Here is an 18,287-nt window from a genome sequence, read left to right on the forward strand (position 1 = left end):
AATGACATTTAGAGATTCAGAGCTTGCATCAAATGTTTTGGCGTAAGGTTTTCACTTTGATTTTTGTTTTCTTTTTTTACAAAATGAAATGAGCAATCACACATCTGGCAGGACTACTGAATTGTTATTGTTATATTGCTTGTCATTTGTAAAAATGATTTTTTTTTTATTTGATTACTTGCATTATTGTCTCTAGCTAATCAAGCTATTCAAAAGCCCAGTCACAATTAACAATATACAAATAATAATAGAGAAATTAATGAAACACATAAATAAGAAATAACACAGGATATCTGTGTATTTTCCTTCCCTTCTCTCTGAGCTCATTCCATTGTAACTTCATTGCATTGTTTAGTAAATCTGACAGAGTGTGGGTGAAATTCAGATAACAATCATTTTGCATTTCACCAAAACAGATTGTAATTGATTTTTATATTATATATTTATTTTTATAGATGTTTTGTTTTAATGTTTTGATTTGAGTCACTGATAGTTTATATATGTTTATATCAAATGTTTGAGGACACGGACTTTTATTTCGCCTCTGTACGCGTTTAGGTCATGGCGTGACGTCACGGTCACGTGGCTGCGCCTCGGCTGCGATAAGGTTTGTATTTATTTCATTTAAATGTCTATTGACAAATATAACGCGTTCATAAACCGTTAGAAGTCGTTTAAATGATATCATATTACTGACTTAATACTGTCATTGAAAACATTTAGCGTTGAATGATGACATGAATGGACATTATTTTCATTGGCTGTAATACAGCAATGCTTCTTTCGAAGAGCTGCCTGCTCAGAAATTGCACATTTATGAATTGTACGTTCCTTTCTTTATTGCTGATCATATTGATGCATTCCTGTTTTTACATGAAGGTTGATATGATGAATTGGTGCATCTCTGTCATCACATTACGTCAAAATCTTGGGTGGAAAAAGACATGAAATCTGTAATATGATCACTGAATGATAAGCTGCTTGTCATCAAGTCCAACGTTAATGTATGATCTCGTTTCAGTTCATAATTCAAAAGTATTTAATTTAAATCTATTTAATTTAAGCTTTAGTAAAGTTTTATTATATTAATAGTTATTTCTATTTGGGGTTGATTTTCCCCATGAAACAAACAGTTTCGGATGGATTGTCCTTTATATATACAGATGCTGGTCATATAATTAGAATATCATCAAAAAGTTGATTTATTTCAAGAATTCAACTTAACAGGTGAAACTAATATATTATATAGACTCATTACATGCAAAGTGAGATATTTCAAGCCTTTATTTGTTATAATTTTGATGATTATGGCTTACAGCTTATGAAACCCACAAAATCAAAATCTCAGAAAATTAGAATATTACATGAAATCACACAGTAATTACACAGTGATACCATGGTCATTGAACCAGGTTTTGGTTCTTTTGGCAGTGTGGGCAGGTGCAAATCCTGCTGGAAAATGAATAGGCTATATTATGTGGTTTTACTCATTGTGATGGATGATTAAGGGAATTTGGCCTTTGTGTTTCCTCATATTTATACTCCTTTGAAACAAATGTTCCTAGTCACCCTGGTGTGCTAAAACATGTATGTCAATTCTACTCTAATTTGGCATTTTGGACACTTGATACAGAGTTTCACACTCTATTGCTCTGTGTAGTGACTATGCTTGGTTTGAAACTACATTCTGCTCCCTTACTTTATCAAATAAGTATAACAAAATATCTGTGTTTATTCGCATCAGTTTCCACCATGATATCGAGGAGTTCCACTGCGATATCTGGAGATATGGTGTATTGTGAGTATGAGTATTTTCTCCTTATTTCTTCTCGTGCCATGTTTCCAAAGTTGCGCATGTATCTCTCTAGACATACGTACATCCTTAGTTGCAAATGTTACTTGTGCGCAAAATTGTAATATTGCATAAGACATTTTGCGAAGAGAACAAAATCATCACTTCCTGATAAACTGTCGATAAATATCACTAAGAAAAAGTTGATGCAGTAGGAGAAGCCACTGTAGCCTATATAATACTTTTCATATTTAATATATTACTCCTCAGAGCGCCCAGACGAAATGCAATAAACACGGTCATGCTAACTTGCTCTCTGAGGCGGATGGCTGATTGGGAACTAGGGATGCATCTAACGATTATTTTTGTTGTCGATTAATCTATTGATTATTTCTTTGATTAGTCGACTAATCTAACGATTATTTTTCCGATTAATCTACTGATTATTTTTGGATTAGCTGATTTATCCATTGGCAAACTTCACAAAAAATAATACGCACAACTTCTACCATAAGTATTTCAAACTTTTATTAATTCATTTTCTGAAAAATACTTTGAAATTTCCCAGTATAAAAAATAAAGTGCCAGAATTAAAATGCAACCAACACTTTAGTGCATCATGTAACAATGCCACATAAATTCTGCCAAACACTGTGCAAAAAATACATTAATATGAAGGCAATGAGTAGTTTAAAGGAGCAAAGTCCAACATAAACACTGCCTAATACAGTGCAAAGAACACCTGAAATGTTTCCTTTAGTTTAAAGGGGCAAAGTCCAACATAAACACTGCACAAAAAAAGTTGGGGGACTGTGTTACTAATTTGAATAACTTCACTTCACTCAGTTCAAGTAACAGAACAGATCAAAAAAATATGGAGCCTGGGAAGTCACCTGTGGGAGAAAAAAAAACAATCCATGGTGATGGTTTTGCAATCCGTCCACTCAGTTTATAAACCATACTCACGAATTATCAAACTGTTCCCTTGTTAACAGATCGTGTCCATGAGTTTCTAATCCGCACTCTCAGATTTGTAAACCATGCCTTCAGTTTTTGCAATTTGTACCCACAAATTCATAAACCGTGCCTACACTTTCGCAATCCGTTCCCACGGGTTTGTGGCTCGCCCTCATTTTAGAAGAACACCAGGAGCTACGTTGTTAACGAATCTAATTGTTTTATTGTGTATTAAGTGGAATACAAATTGTCTTAACTGCATCTGCATGCTGAAAGTGATTCTCAATTATAGCGGGTATGGGGTGGAATATATGATTTAATATGAATGACGTGCATCAAAAATTGTATATTCCACCCCATACCCGCCACACTTTAAGCATGCAGATGCAGTTAAGACAATTTGATGTATTCCACTTAATACACAATAAAACAATATACAATAAGATTAGTTAACAACGTAGCTCCTGGTGTTCTTCTAAAATGAGGGCGAGCCACAAATCTGTGAACGGATTGCGAAAGTGTGGGCATGGTTTATGAATTTGTGGGGACAGATTGCAAAAACTGAAGGCATGGTTTACAAATCTGAGGGCGCGGATTAGAAACTTGTGGGCACGATCTGTTAAACCAAGGGAACAGTTTGAGAATTTGTGAGTACGGTTTATAAACGGAGCAGACAAATTGCAAAACCGTCGCCACGGATTGTTTTTTTTTTCTCCCACAGGTGACTTCCCGGGCTCCGTAAAAAAAAAAAAGGCAGATAATCTAACAAAAATTCTGCATATCAATATACATCAGCAAGATCTCAAATAGCATTGCAATGGAGGAATGTTAGCATGTTCTGAAGTCAGGCTTGCTCTTTTTTTAGTCACAATGTTGCCAGCAACTGAGAAAAGGCGTTCAGATGGGGTTGAAGTTGCAGGCATAGACAAGTAACACTTTGCCAGCATGGCCAAGGTGGGAAATCTTGCTTCATTTTCTTTCCACCATTTTAATGGATTTTCATCTTTTGGGATGGCCTGCTCACCAAAGTACACAAGTGTCTCATTCCTCACAAGTATCTCATTCCTCACTGCTTCGCTGTGAGAATCTTGATCTTGGACGTGAGTCACGTGACCAGTGTCTTCTTCACCGTTACTGTGCTCATCTGAATCCGAACAAAGCAAAGTATCCAGCAGAGAAACTGGCCTCCTCTCTGCACTGACTGAGTCATCCTGTTCCCCACCTTGATGTTCAGGTGTTTGCTCCCTCTCTCTTCTTTTCTCTTCCAGTGCAAGACCTTGAACTTTGAGGTGAACTTTTACAATGTCCTCTGCTTGCAGGAATTTTAGTTTGCGGAATCTGGGGTCAAGGGCTGCTGCAATAATACATACATTTTCTCCATCATCTCTGAATTTAGTTTCCCACTCCCATCTTGATGTCATCTCCTGTGCAGCAACGCCTTGGAAAGCTTTGACAGCTGCGTTCTCAAATAAGGTGCTCTTTATGGACTTCTGTAGGCCCTTCACCAGCGGAGGTAGAGCGGAAACAGTCACATACTGTAGGACTCTCCACTCAGGAAGACAGTGGCACACTCAAAAGGCCTCAGGACTTGTTCTACTTCCTCAAGTAGGCTCCACTGATCACTTTTTAAATCCAGGAAGCGCTTCCCTTGTGGTGTGACATCAGGATCTGAAAGCGTTGCCGTCACAGGCCACCCCTGTTCAAGCAGGCGGCTGATCATGTGCTGTACTGTTCCATCTTACGAATACATCTTGTATTAACGTATGCTCAGGGGTACCCATTTGTTGCTGCTTTGCTTTCAGCCTTGTGCTGGCCAGCTCACTTTTTTTTTAAATGTTCCACAAGGCTCTTCACAGCCCTCAGTGCCCTGCTGATCTGGGGATCCTTTAGAGCATGGTTGACAACCAACTGTAATGTATGACCAGCACACCTGAGAGAAGCAATCCCATGCTTTTCTTCCAAAATGCGTAAAGCAGCAACCACATTCGCAGCATTATCATGTACAACCACGATTACATTGGTCATGGATATCTCAAACTTCTCAGCTGCTTTTTCCACCCAGGTAGCAATATTTTCAGCTGTATGCCGATCTTCAAGTGGCATGGTGGTCAAGTTGAATGAAGTAAGCTCCCAGTCTTCATTAATGAAGTGGCAGGTGACACCCAAGTATGCCTCTGTGGCAATACTGGTCCATGCATCTGTGGTGAGAGTGATTTTGGTTTTTACTTCTTTGAGTGAAGCTTTCACTCTCTCAAAATTCTCCTCATATTTCTTCTCCATCAACTTAGTGAAGTGGAACCTGGAGGGAAGTGTGTATCCTGGGTGGAACGCATTTATCATCTCACGAAAGCCCTGACCCTCTACAATAGAAAAAGGTCTCATATCCTTTACAATGATGTTCAGAATGCTATCAGTAAGTCCGGCGGCCATGTGGGGCGTGCAAACAGTTACGTCCTTTTTATGGAAGAAATCTTGCACGCAACTTTGCCTCTTCCTGAGAAATAAAACAAGCACAACAATAACATCATTAACATTTTTAAACATGAAGTCTATGAATGCTAACAATATATCAGCTGTATTTTGAAGAGGGTATTGTATCTGTATATTATTTTAACATAAAATCTATGAATGATGACAAAAAAAATTGTATTTCAGAAAGGGTAATTATGTCATTTTATTATGAAATATGCAAACAGGAAGCATTTTAAACTTTATTTTGAACTAATGGTACTATTTCATAAAATGTAAGATGTATACAGTAACAGGCCTATTTAGGAAATGTGATGTTTACTATAGTCTGTTATTACCGTAGTGGGAGTATGATTTACTCAATTAACTTGTCCAGTAACTTGTCCGAAAATGCACTTGTGTTTATCTGCAAAAAGGTTCACATACAATAGATTGCAGCCTAGGCTACTAGACTACTATATGTAAATATAACGTTAGTCGTTTGTTTTTAAAGTCTACATTAGAGACCTGCGCGGGACGGATTTCTCCCTTAATAATTCCTAAAAAGCTGACATCTCAGTTCATCACGAGCTCACAAATCTGTTATTATCAATGAAACTGGCTGCACAATGAATCTTTCATAATATCTACACTTTGTTTGCTATAATCAGATGATTTGCCAGTATGCAGAATTCAGCACTGAACAAAACGTCCATTTTGAGCGGTGAGGGGATTCTATCTTAAATGCATCTGATTGGCCATTGCGTTCAAGAAATCAACACAAATGTCTGTGATTGGCTAAATTGTTCAACGCTGCAAAAATGTTATAAATAGATAGAGACTCTGGCCTGTAAAGTGTTTCTATTTTGTTTTAGTTGTTCTTGTTGCTTTTGTGCAACAGATGAATGACAATTTATTCGTTCTTAGATGTTCAATTAGTAGATATTTACATTTTGCGGGAGTCCCGCGAATCGTTTTATTCTCCCGCAACCACCACACACACGAGTGCATTACCGCCCGCGCCCGCGCCCACACTCGGCCCTCAGAACTTTATTCCCGCGCCGCACCCTTGACAGCTTCAGCTCTAACGTCGATCCGTGACCGCAACAACAACTCCAAAAACTAACTGTAATAATTAGGCCTACTACTTACCCAGCTGGCTCGTCATTTTGAGTTCGCAGAGTCACAGGATGTTTCCTTTTAAGATGCTCGTTCATAGCAGTTGTGCTGCCATGGTATGCCATTTCAGCTTTACATAGTGAACAAAGCACCTTTCTGTTTGGGCGTAGTTTGAAGTATTCCCATACTTTGGATGATCGTGGTCTTGATTTATGTGATAAAGCCAGATTGTCGTTTTCACCATGAGCGGGAGCAGAAGCCGCCATTACTCAAAATATCTCGTAATTAATGTGACGCGTCGACGCATTTCATGCGTGTCGGCGTAATCGATGACGTCGACGCGTCGTTGCAGCTCTATTGGGAACGCAGTCGTGTAAGACAGTTCTAGGAGGGATCTTATACCGAACTACTTTGACGAGGCATTTCAGATGCTGTGCAATGAGATCGGCCCGCTAGTTGGTCCAGTTTTGCCTTCCCATTGCAAAGTCGCATGTCTTTTTTGATGCGCATCGAGGAATTTATTCGGTAAATGTGTTTCCATCGTAGTTTATGTGCATGTTTTCTTATCGGTTAAAACATTTTGTTTTTTATGCACAATTTTATAATGTATGCACATCTTGGCGTATTCATCCAGCTTTTTTTTAATGCAATATTCCAAAATGCGCATAAAAATAGGGGGATGGAAACATAGCTTTGTCTAAGAGATTGGTTGAAGTGTTTGTGAGGATATTTGTGCTGTTTTGAGTTTTTTAATAAGTAGCCATACAGATGTTTTGTTCTGTTTTTAATGACCAGTGTCGATATCACATCATTTTATTAAAAAAACTATACATTATATTTACTAAAATAATTCATGCAAATTTATCAATTTTGAAAAAAATAAAATAAAAATGACATGATAAAATCTGTAAATAAACAAATGTATAGCCCTACTTCAGATACTTCTCCTTGATTATGTTGAGTTTTTAATTCAGAGTGCAAACAGCCCATCTTGTTGGCTAAGGCAATTTACAGCAACTCTGCCCACCACTGTTTAGTTGAGCCAGACTTTTTAAATCTCATTCTTCGCTGTAGTTACATCTCATATCAGCTCTGAGAGGCCTTTCTTTAAGTAAGTTGAAATGCTGAGGTGCTTAACAGTTATTTAATAAGCCTTTAACAAACTGCCAAAACGAACTGCTGGTTCGTGTTTAGCTTTAGAGCAGGGGTCGGCAAGTACGTTTGGCATTGGGCCAAAAAAAATTTCGACACTAGATAGCGGGACAGAACATAGTCAAAGGATAATTTAAGAAATTACTTTTGTAACTGGTAGTCAGCTGTTACTCTGTGTTAAATCCTGTAGTAGGACAGTCATTAACAAAAAGCCACATGTGTGTGGCGGTAAATGCAGTAGTGACACGTAACCTGGCAAGTATCTTCATTCACCAACTTGCAACACAGACCGCCTTGCTAAAACACACATACAGTGAGGAAAATAAGTATTTGAACACCCTGCTATTTTGCAAGTTCTCCCACTTAGAAATCATGGAGGGGTCTGAAATTGTCATCGTAGGTGCATGTCCACTGTGAGAGACATAAAAATCCAGAAATCACAATATATTGATTTTTTAACTATTTATTTGTATGATACAGCTGCAAATAAGTATTTGAACACCTGAGAAAATCAATGTTAATATTTGGAACAGTAGCCTTTGTTTGCAATTACAGAGGTCAAACGTTTCCTGTAGTTTTTCACCAGGTTTGCACACACTGCAGGAGGGATTTTGGCCCACTCCTCCACACAGATCTTCTCTAGATCAGTCAGGTTTCTGGGCTGTCGCTGAGAAACACGGAGTTTGAGCTCCCTCCAAAGATTCTCTATTGGGTTTAGGTCTGGAGACTGGCTAGGCCACGCCAGAACCTTGATATGCTTCTTACAGAGCCACTCCTTGGTTATCCTGGCTGTGTGCTTCGGGTCATTGTCATGTTGGAAGACCCAGCCTCGACCCATCTTCAATGCTCTAACTGAGGGAAGGAGGTTGTTCCCCAAAATCTCGCAATACATGGCCCCGGTCATCCTCTCCTTAATACAGTGCAGTCGCCCTGTCCCATGTGCAGAAAAACACCTACAAAGCATGATGCTACCACCCCCATGCTTCACAGTAGGGATGGTGTTCTTGGGATGGTACTCATCATTCTTCTTCCTCCAAACACGTTTAGTGGAATTATGACCAAAAAGTTATATTTTGGTCTCATCTGACCACATGACTTTCTCCCATGACTCCTCTGGATCATCCAAATGGTCATTGGCAAACTTAAGACGGGCCTTGACATGTGCTGGTTTAAGCAGGGGAACCTTCCGTGCCATGCATGATTTCAAACCATGACGTCTTAGTGTATTACCAACAGTAACCTTGGAAACGGTGGTCCCAGCTCTTTTCAGGTCATTGACCAGCTCCTCCCGTGTAGTTCTGGGCTGATTTCTCACCTTTCTTAGGATCATTGAGACCCCACGAGGTGAGATCTTGCATGGAGCCCCAGTCCGAGGGAGATTGACAGTCATGTTTAGCTTCTTCCATTTTCTAATGATTGCTCCAACAGTGGACCTTTTTTTCACCAAGCTGCTTGGCAATTTCCCCGTAGCCCTTTCCAGCCTTGTAGAGGTGTACAATTTTGTCTCTAGTGTCTTTGGACAGCTCTTTGGTCTTGGCCATGTTAGTAGTTGGATTCTTACTGATTGTATGGGGTGGACAGGTGTCTTTATAATGCAGCTAACGACCTCAAACAGGATAAATGGATAAAAATGGATAAAATGGAATGGATAAAAATAACTCAAAAAAATAAAAGAGGACTTGAATAAGCCCATTAATGGCATGTTTGAGTCATGCTCTTATTTCCTCTTTCCATATTGTGAATAATAAATGTGTATTATTTTAATTAGCTTGTTACACAATGGAGCCTAACTTATTGAAATAATTAGTTGACGTAGCTACTTTTACTCTCAGAATTAATCCTTGGCATCCTCACGTACTAAACATTTTATTTGATTTATTTTTCGTGCTGGAGGTACGCTATTACGCAGGTTTATAAGACTGCTGCCCCTTTAAGACCGAACGCACGGGCCCCATTTAAATATACTGACTAAGTTCACTTGAATTCGTCAGTACAAGCAAGAGACGTGAAGACAATTCAATTCAGTATTCGTGCGCTGAGACACTGGTTTTCGGGGCGCGCTTTGGATGTTTGCGTTCATCGAACTTCTTAACTTGCAGGCGTCCTGTAATAATGTAGGGAACCACTCATTATACATAAATCAGGTAACAGTTCATGTTTTACTTACATATACGATTTAAGTTTTAATCCAAATAACACGTTCTGAGTGAACGATCAGCAATCAAGAGCATTCAACAGAAGTGCTCTCTCTCTCTCTCTAGTCAGTTAACGTAAATAATAAACTACATCATGCCTCGTTTTACTTTCTTTGCCATTGACATCCGACTGAACTACAAACTTTCCACTGATGTCTGTTTAAAGGGATGCACTCGACCAGCTCACCTCTCCTGCCACTAATAAGATCCATTTACTTCATAGACAGCCTTCTTTTTTTAATCCTCATTATACTCTCTGTTGTCAGTGTTTCTTTGTCTGGACACAAGTGTACAAACGCTGCCTGGTATCGGTTGTTGGTATCGGAGCATTTTTACAAGTACGAGTACATGAGCTCAGTATTGGGCCGATACCTGTGCATCCCTAGTTAATATGTGGCCTTGTTAGGAAATAATCAATGATATTCGCTTCATCTGTGACTGGTCATAATGTTCTGGCTCATCAGTGTGTTATTATGTACAGTGGAGAAAATAATGATTTGATCCCCTGCTGATCTTGTACATTTGCCCTCTTACAAAGAAATAAAGGGTCAATAATTTTTATGGTAGGTTTATTTTAACGGATAGAGACAGAATATCAACGAATCATCAGGGGATCTAATAATTATTTTCTCCACTGTATTTTTAACTAAAATCTGTGAAAATGTTAACTGTTGTGATACAAGAGGCTTTAAGAGATGAATTTGGTACCTGGGATTTTTGAAACCTTTTCTTTATCAGTGTGCACAATGTTTAAATAAGAATGTATGAATAGTTTTTTCTTTTCTTCACAGCAGTTCACTGATAAATGCTTGGAAGTATTCCGTCATTCTACAAGTAAAATGCATATAAAGAAGCGGTAGGAATTACCTCAGATGTAACTATAGGAATCTACATGACATGCTGTTGTAATCATGGAGTTTATTAAAGTGGAAATTGAGGACATGAGTGATCAAGAACCATCCAGAGTGGAAAATGAAAATATTGAGGAACAAAGAGGTTGGTATCCATTCTTGATTCTTCTTTAAAGTTGTCATATCATGGAGAATCCAATTGTCTTTCATCTTTTGAGATGAAAGTTAATTGTACACTATGCTATCTTATGGTGGAACATTTTTTAATCAATCATTGATTATTATTATTTAATCCATTAATTGAATAGTCCACATCTTCCCCAGTGCTGCCCTTCAAACTACTATATGTCAGTAGCCTCGTTTCTATTACCCTTCAAATTGAAATTGCGAATTGAAAATACGGCCAATGAAAACAAATCAATTTCTCCCATATATCGCAAAAACGTTTTTAAGTTCGTATGAGGTGGTTTTTCAGGCGGTTCGAAAAAGGAGACAGTAAAACTGCAAAACTGTTTTTTCACATTTACAGGTCACCTGGCGTACGTAATAGTTTATCATTCTTTAAAGAAGGCACAGTATGTTTGGACAGAAGACGAGACAGAGTTCTTTATTAAATTCATAAAAGCTAAAAGTATTACTGGAATACTGGACTCTAAACAACAAAGAAATGCCACATTTATCATAGAGATCTTGAAGCAGATATGAGGGAGAAACTCCCAGAAACTCCTCATATGTGCCGCTCCCAGTATAAGGGGTTTTCCTTGCCATTAATGCTTGGATACACGCCTATGTCTCCTTCCATTAATAATAATGGCTAGTTGCTGGGATATATGTGAACCTACCAACATCAGTTGCCATGATTTTTGGAATGACTTATCGCGAGAGGAATAAATAACGTTTTAGTCGCATATAGGGCTGGGAGAAAAAAATCGATTCACCTAGCTATCGTTTTTTTTTTACGATTCTAAAATCGATTTGTTTTATTACAGAATTTTATTTTTGTCCTTGCTTGTTGACAGAAGTTGACCACTTTCGTTTCAACAGAGGATGAAATATGTCGTTATCTATGAGTGTTGAGTGACGTAATATCCCAAGTGGACGCGTGGAAGAGACGTGAGACTGAACGCACTGAAAAGCCCTCGCGCTGCTCATATACTGAGAGAGATAAGACAATAGAGCTGCACAATTCATCTTTTAAAGACTGATCTCGATTCAAACACTCACTCGATCTTTCAATTCGTCTGTCTATTAAACTGACAAAATGATATCGCAACATTCAAAGCTGTGTTGGCGCTGCCGCTGACCCGGAGAGAGTCGTCATGAAACAGCTTCACAAAGTCTTTTCAACCTCATAGTATCATTATTTCTGTGATACAATAGTTGAAAGGTCAAATATGAACACTGATGTCTACGATAGTGATCAAAATCAGCTTTTGATAGAAACTTGGTGCTTAAAATAACGCATTTATCTATTACATTGTTTCGCCACTAAGTGGCGACAAGTGACTGTTAAAAAATGTATTTGTTATTGAATCATTTATTCAAGAGAATGTTGTATTGTATGATGCTTCTGAAATAAAAGTCAGAATGATGTGATGAATTGTTTTTGTAAATATGACTCATCTTATACATCATGTACAGTCTGTATAAGTGTATGATTAAAAAAATTGCAATATATTGCAATATTGAATCACAATACTTGTAGAATCGCAATTCTTAAAAAAATCAATACATATTGTATCGGCACCCAAGTATAGTGATAGTATCGAATCGGGAGATAGGTGTATCATCCCAGCAGTAGTCGCATAACATCGGTTAATGGAAACGCAGTCATTTCGCTATAGTTTTTTTTTATTGACGTTTAGAAAATCTCGCAAAAGTTTTGCGCAAATCTGTAATGGAAGCCCAGCTACTGGCTCTCAACCTGGTGTTTTTATTGTACAATTTTACAAATCTGAAAACATTTGTGCATACGCAAACTATTCTTTTGTTGCATATACACTTTTTTTTATTTGATAAAATCTACTCAAAGGTTTACATGAGGCCCCTGGTCTGAACAAACAAATTACATCTTGGTCAAATTTTCATGTATTGTAACTTTTTTTTAAATGTTGCAAACGACTGAGCCTAACTGTAGTCTGCAACCAAACTCTTGGTGTAGAGGGCCAAGGTTTTAAGTTCTTACCCTGATCTTACACAACTGACCTGTAATTTTCAGATCTTGATGACCTTGAGTTCTGGTCTGTTTGATTAATTAAACTGAAGGCTGAAGAGTCCTGACTTAAAAAATCACACATGATTAGAAACTTGACTACTGTTGCTTTCTGAATTTTTTTTTTAACTTGATTTCACGGTTGTCCCTCTTTAACTGAATATATAACAGTTTAATATGTTCATTTTAGATCTGATGGGAGTGAAAGAGGAAAGGAAATATCAGAATGAAGCGGAGGAGGATCATCAGTTTCAAAAAACACTTAATTTTATAACCGGAGAAAACTCTAGTTGCTCAGTGTTTGCCAACAGTCTCTCACAAAAAAGAATAGAAGCCACAACGTCTTTCACGTGCCATCAGTGTGGAAGTACGTTCACACAAAAAGGAAGCCTCAAGATTCATTTAAGAATTCACACCGGTGAGAAGCCTTTCACATGCCTTCAGTGTGGCAAGAGTTTCACGCGGAAAGGAAATCTTAAGGATCACATGCGAGTTCACTCTGGAGAGAAGCCTTTCACATGCCCTCAATGTGGAAAGAGTTTCACACGTGAGAGATACTGTAAGGATCACATGAGAGTTCACACCGGAGAGAGTCGTTTTGCATGCCCTCAGTGTGGAAAGAGCTTCACGTGTAAAGACCATCTTAAAGACCACTTACGGATTCACACAGGAGAGAAGCCTTACGTGTGCCATCAGTGTGGAAAGAGGTTCTCACGTATAGGAAACCTTAAGGATCACATGAAAATTCATGCTGGAGAGAAACCTTTCATATGCCCTCAATGTGGTAAAAGTTTCAGGCGTAAAGGAAATCTCAAAGGTCACATACAAGTTCACTCTGGAGAGAAGCCTTTCACATGCCCTCAATGTGGAAAGAGCTTCACACGTGAAGGATACTGTAAGGATCACATGAGAGTTCACACCGGAGAGAGTCGTTTTGCATGCCCCCAGTGTGGAAAGAGCTTCACGTGTAAGGAAAATCTCAAAGACCACATGAGAATTCACACAGGAGAGAAGCCCTACTCGTGCCATCAGTGTGGAAAGAGGTTCTCACGTAAAGGAAACCTTAAGTATCACATGAGAATTCATGCTGGAGAAATGGCTTTCACGTGCCCTCAGGATGGAAAGACCTTTACTCATGAGGGATACGTTAAAGATCACATGAAAGTTAACTTTGGAAAGAAGCCTTTTGCATGTCTTCAATGTGGAAAGAGTTTCACACGTAAAGGATATTTTAAAGATCACATGAGAGTTCACTCCGGCGCGAGCCCTTTCACATGCTCTCAGTGTGGAAAGAGCTTCACACAGAAAGGACACCTTAATGCTCACACACGGAGTCACACTGGAGAGAAACCCTTTACATGCCGTCAGTGTGGGAAGGGTTTTACCCGGGCAGCGTATCTCAGAAATCATCTGCGTTCTCACTCGGGAGAAAAGCCGTTTAACTGTGATCAGTGCAGTCAAAAGTTTATTCTGCCAAGACATTTGAAAACCCACCTTAAAATTCATACAAAAGAGAGGCCCTACTTGTGTTCTTTTTGTGGCAAGACATTTTTATGGCTTAGTAATTTTACTCATCATCAGAAAATGCATACTGGTGTGAAAGCTCATTTGTGCACTGTGTGTGGTAAAGCTTTTACTAGAGCTGGAGGCTTGAAAATACACAAAAGAATCCATACTGGAGAAAAACCATATACATGTACACATTGTGGAAAGGGTTTTACTGAGTCTGGAAAGCTGAAACAACATGAGAAAGTGCATACTGGAGATACACCTCTCCTCCATGTGGAGAGAGTTTTGCACAGTCACTTACTCTGCTGACGTATAAATATATATAAAAATCATTGCTCCAAGTGTTCACTGCAACACAAGTTTATTCGTCTTTGGTTTGTTTCAATTCCACCGTCACTCCTTAGATTTACTTTTTAGATGTTCACTTCTTGTAAAAAAAAGTTTCAGTTTATGTGATGTTGAGGTATATAAGAAAATAGCTGTTTCTGTGAAATGCTACACAAGGTAAATGTTGAAATGTTGAATTCTGGTACAGGTCCAGGTACAGAAGCCACTTGATGTGGACAGGTGTAAACGCACCATGTTCTGATTGATTTATGATCCGACCTGCTTGATCGGATCACTGTGATCGCATGTTAATGCCAAGTGTAAACGCAGCCTTGGTCTGCACATTTACGATTAGATTTGAATCTGTTCATTAAAAACAGCTTTATTGGGCATATAGAAGTGACATAGAATACTTTTTAAGTGTTTATGTAAATGTACTCTTGGCCAATTCCCTAATACTTTTAATACTAATACCTAATACTTACTCACAGGAAGTGCTGTCATTTTTGTGGGTGTGGCAGTGTGTCACATGTCCATCTGGACACTTTTTCACTCATAAATTAACTGTAATCAATAGAAAAGGCTCAGAACGGCACAATTTTTTCCATCCAACGGCCATTGATCATTTGCCCCATCATAGGACTTGGATTTAAAAGGTTGGATTACCTTGTCACTTCTTGGCATCTTTTAAGGTCAGGTTGCCTCTCCCCTAGGGGATCCAAATACAGAGCCTGCTGTTCCTTTGGGATCATAACCTTAATAACTGGAAAAAAAAAAAAAGTCCCACCTACTCACACACGTCACATATTAAACATATTGTGTGTCTATTATAAGCAAAAGTATTATTTAAACTGTATATATATATATATATATATATATATAATATAAAGTTACTAAAACGACCCACATGGATTTTATAAGTATAAAATATTACAGACAGAGTCCAGTGATGAGCATCGATGATCCCAAAGATATATTTGTACAGCATTGGATCCATCTAAATTTTCAACAGTTGTAATCTTACATGCAGTTCTCAAATATGTAAAGGTGCTATATGTATATTTCAGTGTCATTAAAAAATAAAATAAAAAAAAACATCCACCAACCATGCTCATTTCAAATGAATCCATTACTTTAGACCTTTCTGTTGGATAGTACATATAGGCATCCATGACCTTACAGGCAGGTTATCCTTTTCAGGTAAAATATGATAACACATAGTAATAGACAGTAAATAAATAGTAGATAAGTTTTACATGAAATGGTTTGTAGCAATGCAACAAGGACTTTGCACTAAGTACAAATATTAATACCAGACGCAGCAATCATGAACGTGCTAAGACTAACCTAACTTTTGTTGTTTATTGAGTTCAATAAATGTCAGCAAAGAAAAGTTTAAATTAGTTTTGAGACGAGGACATAAATATCCTTTCCTCTTCCCAGGCTTCTCTCACACCTGTAAAATGAAAAATAAAGGGAAGCACTGTCTTCCTCTGTATATTTTGTATTTGTGATATTAAATATGGAAGGCGATAAAAAACAAATGTTGGTGTAACATCATTTAGTTTGTCACTTAATGTGAAACAGTGCCATAATGACTTCAGCATGTACTTTCAACAAAAATGAAGCTGATCTCTTGTTTCACTATATACATACATTAGTCTGAGTTGATTGTGGAGTCTGAGGATGCTGGGGCTGGTGTGGAGGGTCCTGCCAGGGTGGAGCTGAATGGAGAGTCTGTGGTGACAGGAACTGCAGATGGACTTTAACTTTAAAGGAACTCTGGGTAGGTCATCAACATGGTGATCAATATTAATTTTGGGCATAGTCACACCCCTCGCATCCTCAAGATCTGCACTCTTGCCTTCCAAGCAAGTAATTGTAAATGGCCCAAGGTAGTTTGCTTCAAGTTTTCCCCCTTTTCGTTGATCAGCTCTGATGTTTCTCCACCACACCTTGTCCCCAACTTTTTAAAGTTGTGAGAGGTGACTTCAGTCTTTTTTGTACATTTTCTTGGCTTTTTCTGATGTTCCCCTTAACATCCGTTAAACTTTTATTAAGACTCAGAGCTGACTCTGTCACCTCCTCAATGAATACTGTGTCCTCCACAGTCTTGTCAATCTGAAAAGAAATGTATTATTTTGCTTAGTATTTAGACAGATGTTTAGGTGATAGTTAACATCCCTGTTTGAAAACTGAAAGAATCTGCAGTTACCCTGTAGTGCTCGGAAATTTGAGAGGGATAACAGGCCTCTCTCCCAAACATAAAAAAAAATGGAGATGACTTCGTGGTCATTTGAACTTTCGTTCGTAATCCAAACATGACTGCGTCCAGGTGCCTTTCCCAGTCTTTCGGCTGATCGTTCACCAGTTTGCAGAGGGCTCTGAAGATGTAGTTCAATTCAGTGTATTATTGAATATGACAACCTTTAAATCTTGAAACATTTAACTATTGCGCCATGTTCTTTGATTTTATAAATTATGAATGCATTCCATTATAAATACATACATCTTAAACATTATAAATACATTAATTGACTGAGAATGAGTCTTAGGCACGCCATTCCATGTTAGAAGTAAAGCTGTGTCCCAATGTGAAGGCTGCATCCTTCGAAGGACACACCATGTAGCCTTCGTAGGATTTCCTAATTGTGCAACCAGGTGTTCCCGATTACTGCTCCTGGCGAGAGGACTGCTGCCATCCTGATAATTCATTTGATATACTTTAATTTTCGGAACTGCATACTTCGTTAAGTATTCACGTACAAATGTGAAGTAACCTACTGAAGTACTTTTTTCCCTCACTCACATCACAATATGATTTTACATGAAACTACACAAAAGTATATAATGTAACAACCTTGAAAATATGCAGAAGTAAAATGCAATATAGCCTACACTGTAATGCAGTAGTAGCCTAATATAAATGCAAAACCATCATAAAAACCCTGACAAGGAGTTTTTCCCCCCTGCAGAATACATACCTTTAGTTTTACTCTTGATACTTTAAGTACATTAGAGTATGCAAGCTAATTTTGCTTGACTAAGGTTTTAGTAGTTTTTCCCCAATGCAGTAGTTATTAAAAGTACTTTTTTCAGAAAGCCGTCGATTGAATCAGCCCTGCAAACCTGTTGGTAGACAACTTAGTGGAGAGTGGAAATATGCACTTAAACACTCTGGAGACCATCCCAGATGATGTCCCACCAGCAGGAGGCGTTACCAGGGGCAGCCCATCCCGGTCCAGCGGCTCCACCAGGGTCTCCCTGCTCAGCTCAATATGAGTCTACATCATTTTTTTTGTCTTATTTTACTGTATGTACTGTAAATTTAAATGTTTATGTTGATTTTGATATGTTTAACGTATGTTGTAAATAGTTGGAAAAAGTACTTTAATGTAGCCTATAGAACAAATGATTTTCATTTACCAATTTTATTTGAAAAAAAAAAAAAAGGTATAGAAGAATGTTTCATGTAGAAATTATGACTGTCATTACAAAAATAAACAATGTCCAGAACAATTCATTCTCTTTTATTTGCACATTTAAAGTTGCATAAAATTAATGTACAGAATTTTTCTTTTAAAAAATAAAAGTGAAAAAAAAGACAAAAATATGTAGAATATATATATTTTTTTCAATCATTCTCTCAAGAAGAGAAAACAGCCTGTCCATCCTCTCCCTACTCTCCTGTGCTCTCCTTGCCTCTGCCTCCCTCTCTAGTTGCA

The 18,287-nt window shown here is 38.0% G+C and overlaps 1 protein-coding gene across 2 annotated transcripts; it reads left to right on the plus strand.

The window, feature by feature from the left end:
• The first annotated feature begins 1,742 nt into the window (after positions 1-1,742).
• LOC307162141 (uncharacterized protein) lies at positions 1,743-15,334 on the plus strand. 2 transcript variants are annotated; one of them, XM_079877242.1, is made up of 3 exons: positions 1,743-1,798; positions 10,455-10,659; positions 12,917-15,334. In XM_079877242.1, the coding sequence occupies exons 2-3, from the start codon at positions 10,575-10,577 to the stop codon at positions 14,542-14,544; spliced, it is 1,713 nt and encodes a 570-aa protein (XP_079733368.1). In that variant the 5' UTR covers positions 1,743-1,798; positions 10,455-10,574; the 3' UTR covers positions 14,545-15,334. The 2 variants fall into 2 exon arrangements, with proteins under 2 accessions (XP_079733368.1, XP_079733369.1); XM_079877243.1 differs by having other exon boundaries at positions 1,765-1,798; positions 10,458-10,659.
• Positions 15,335-18,287: the final 2,953 nt, after the last annotated feature.

The sequence above is a fragment of the Squalius cephalus genome, assembly GCF_949319135.1.
Source record: "Squalius cephalus genome assembly, chromosome: 7".
NCBI classification, from domain to species: Eukaryota; Metazoa; Chordata; class Actinopteri; order Cypriniformes; family Leuciscidae; genus Squalius; species Squalius cephalus.

Bases quoted from the DNA above. Each gene is read 5' to 3' on its own strand.
- LOC307162141 (XM_079877242.1), top strand. From the start codon at position 10,575: ATGGAGTTTATTAAAGTGGAAATTGAGGACATGAGTGATCAAGAACCA. The intron at 10,660-12,916 runs GTTGGTATCCAT...TGTTCATTTTAG, and splicing joins AAATATTGAGGAACAAAGAG to ATCTGATGGGAGTGAAAGAG.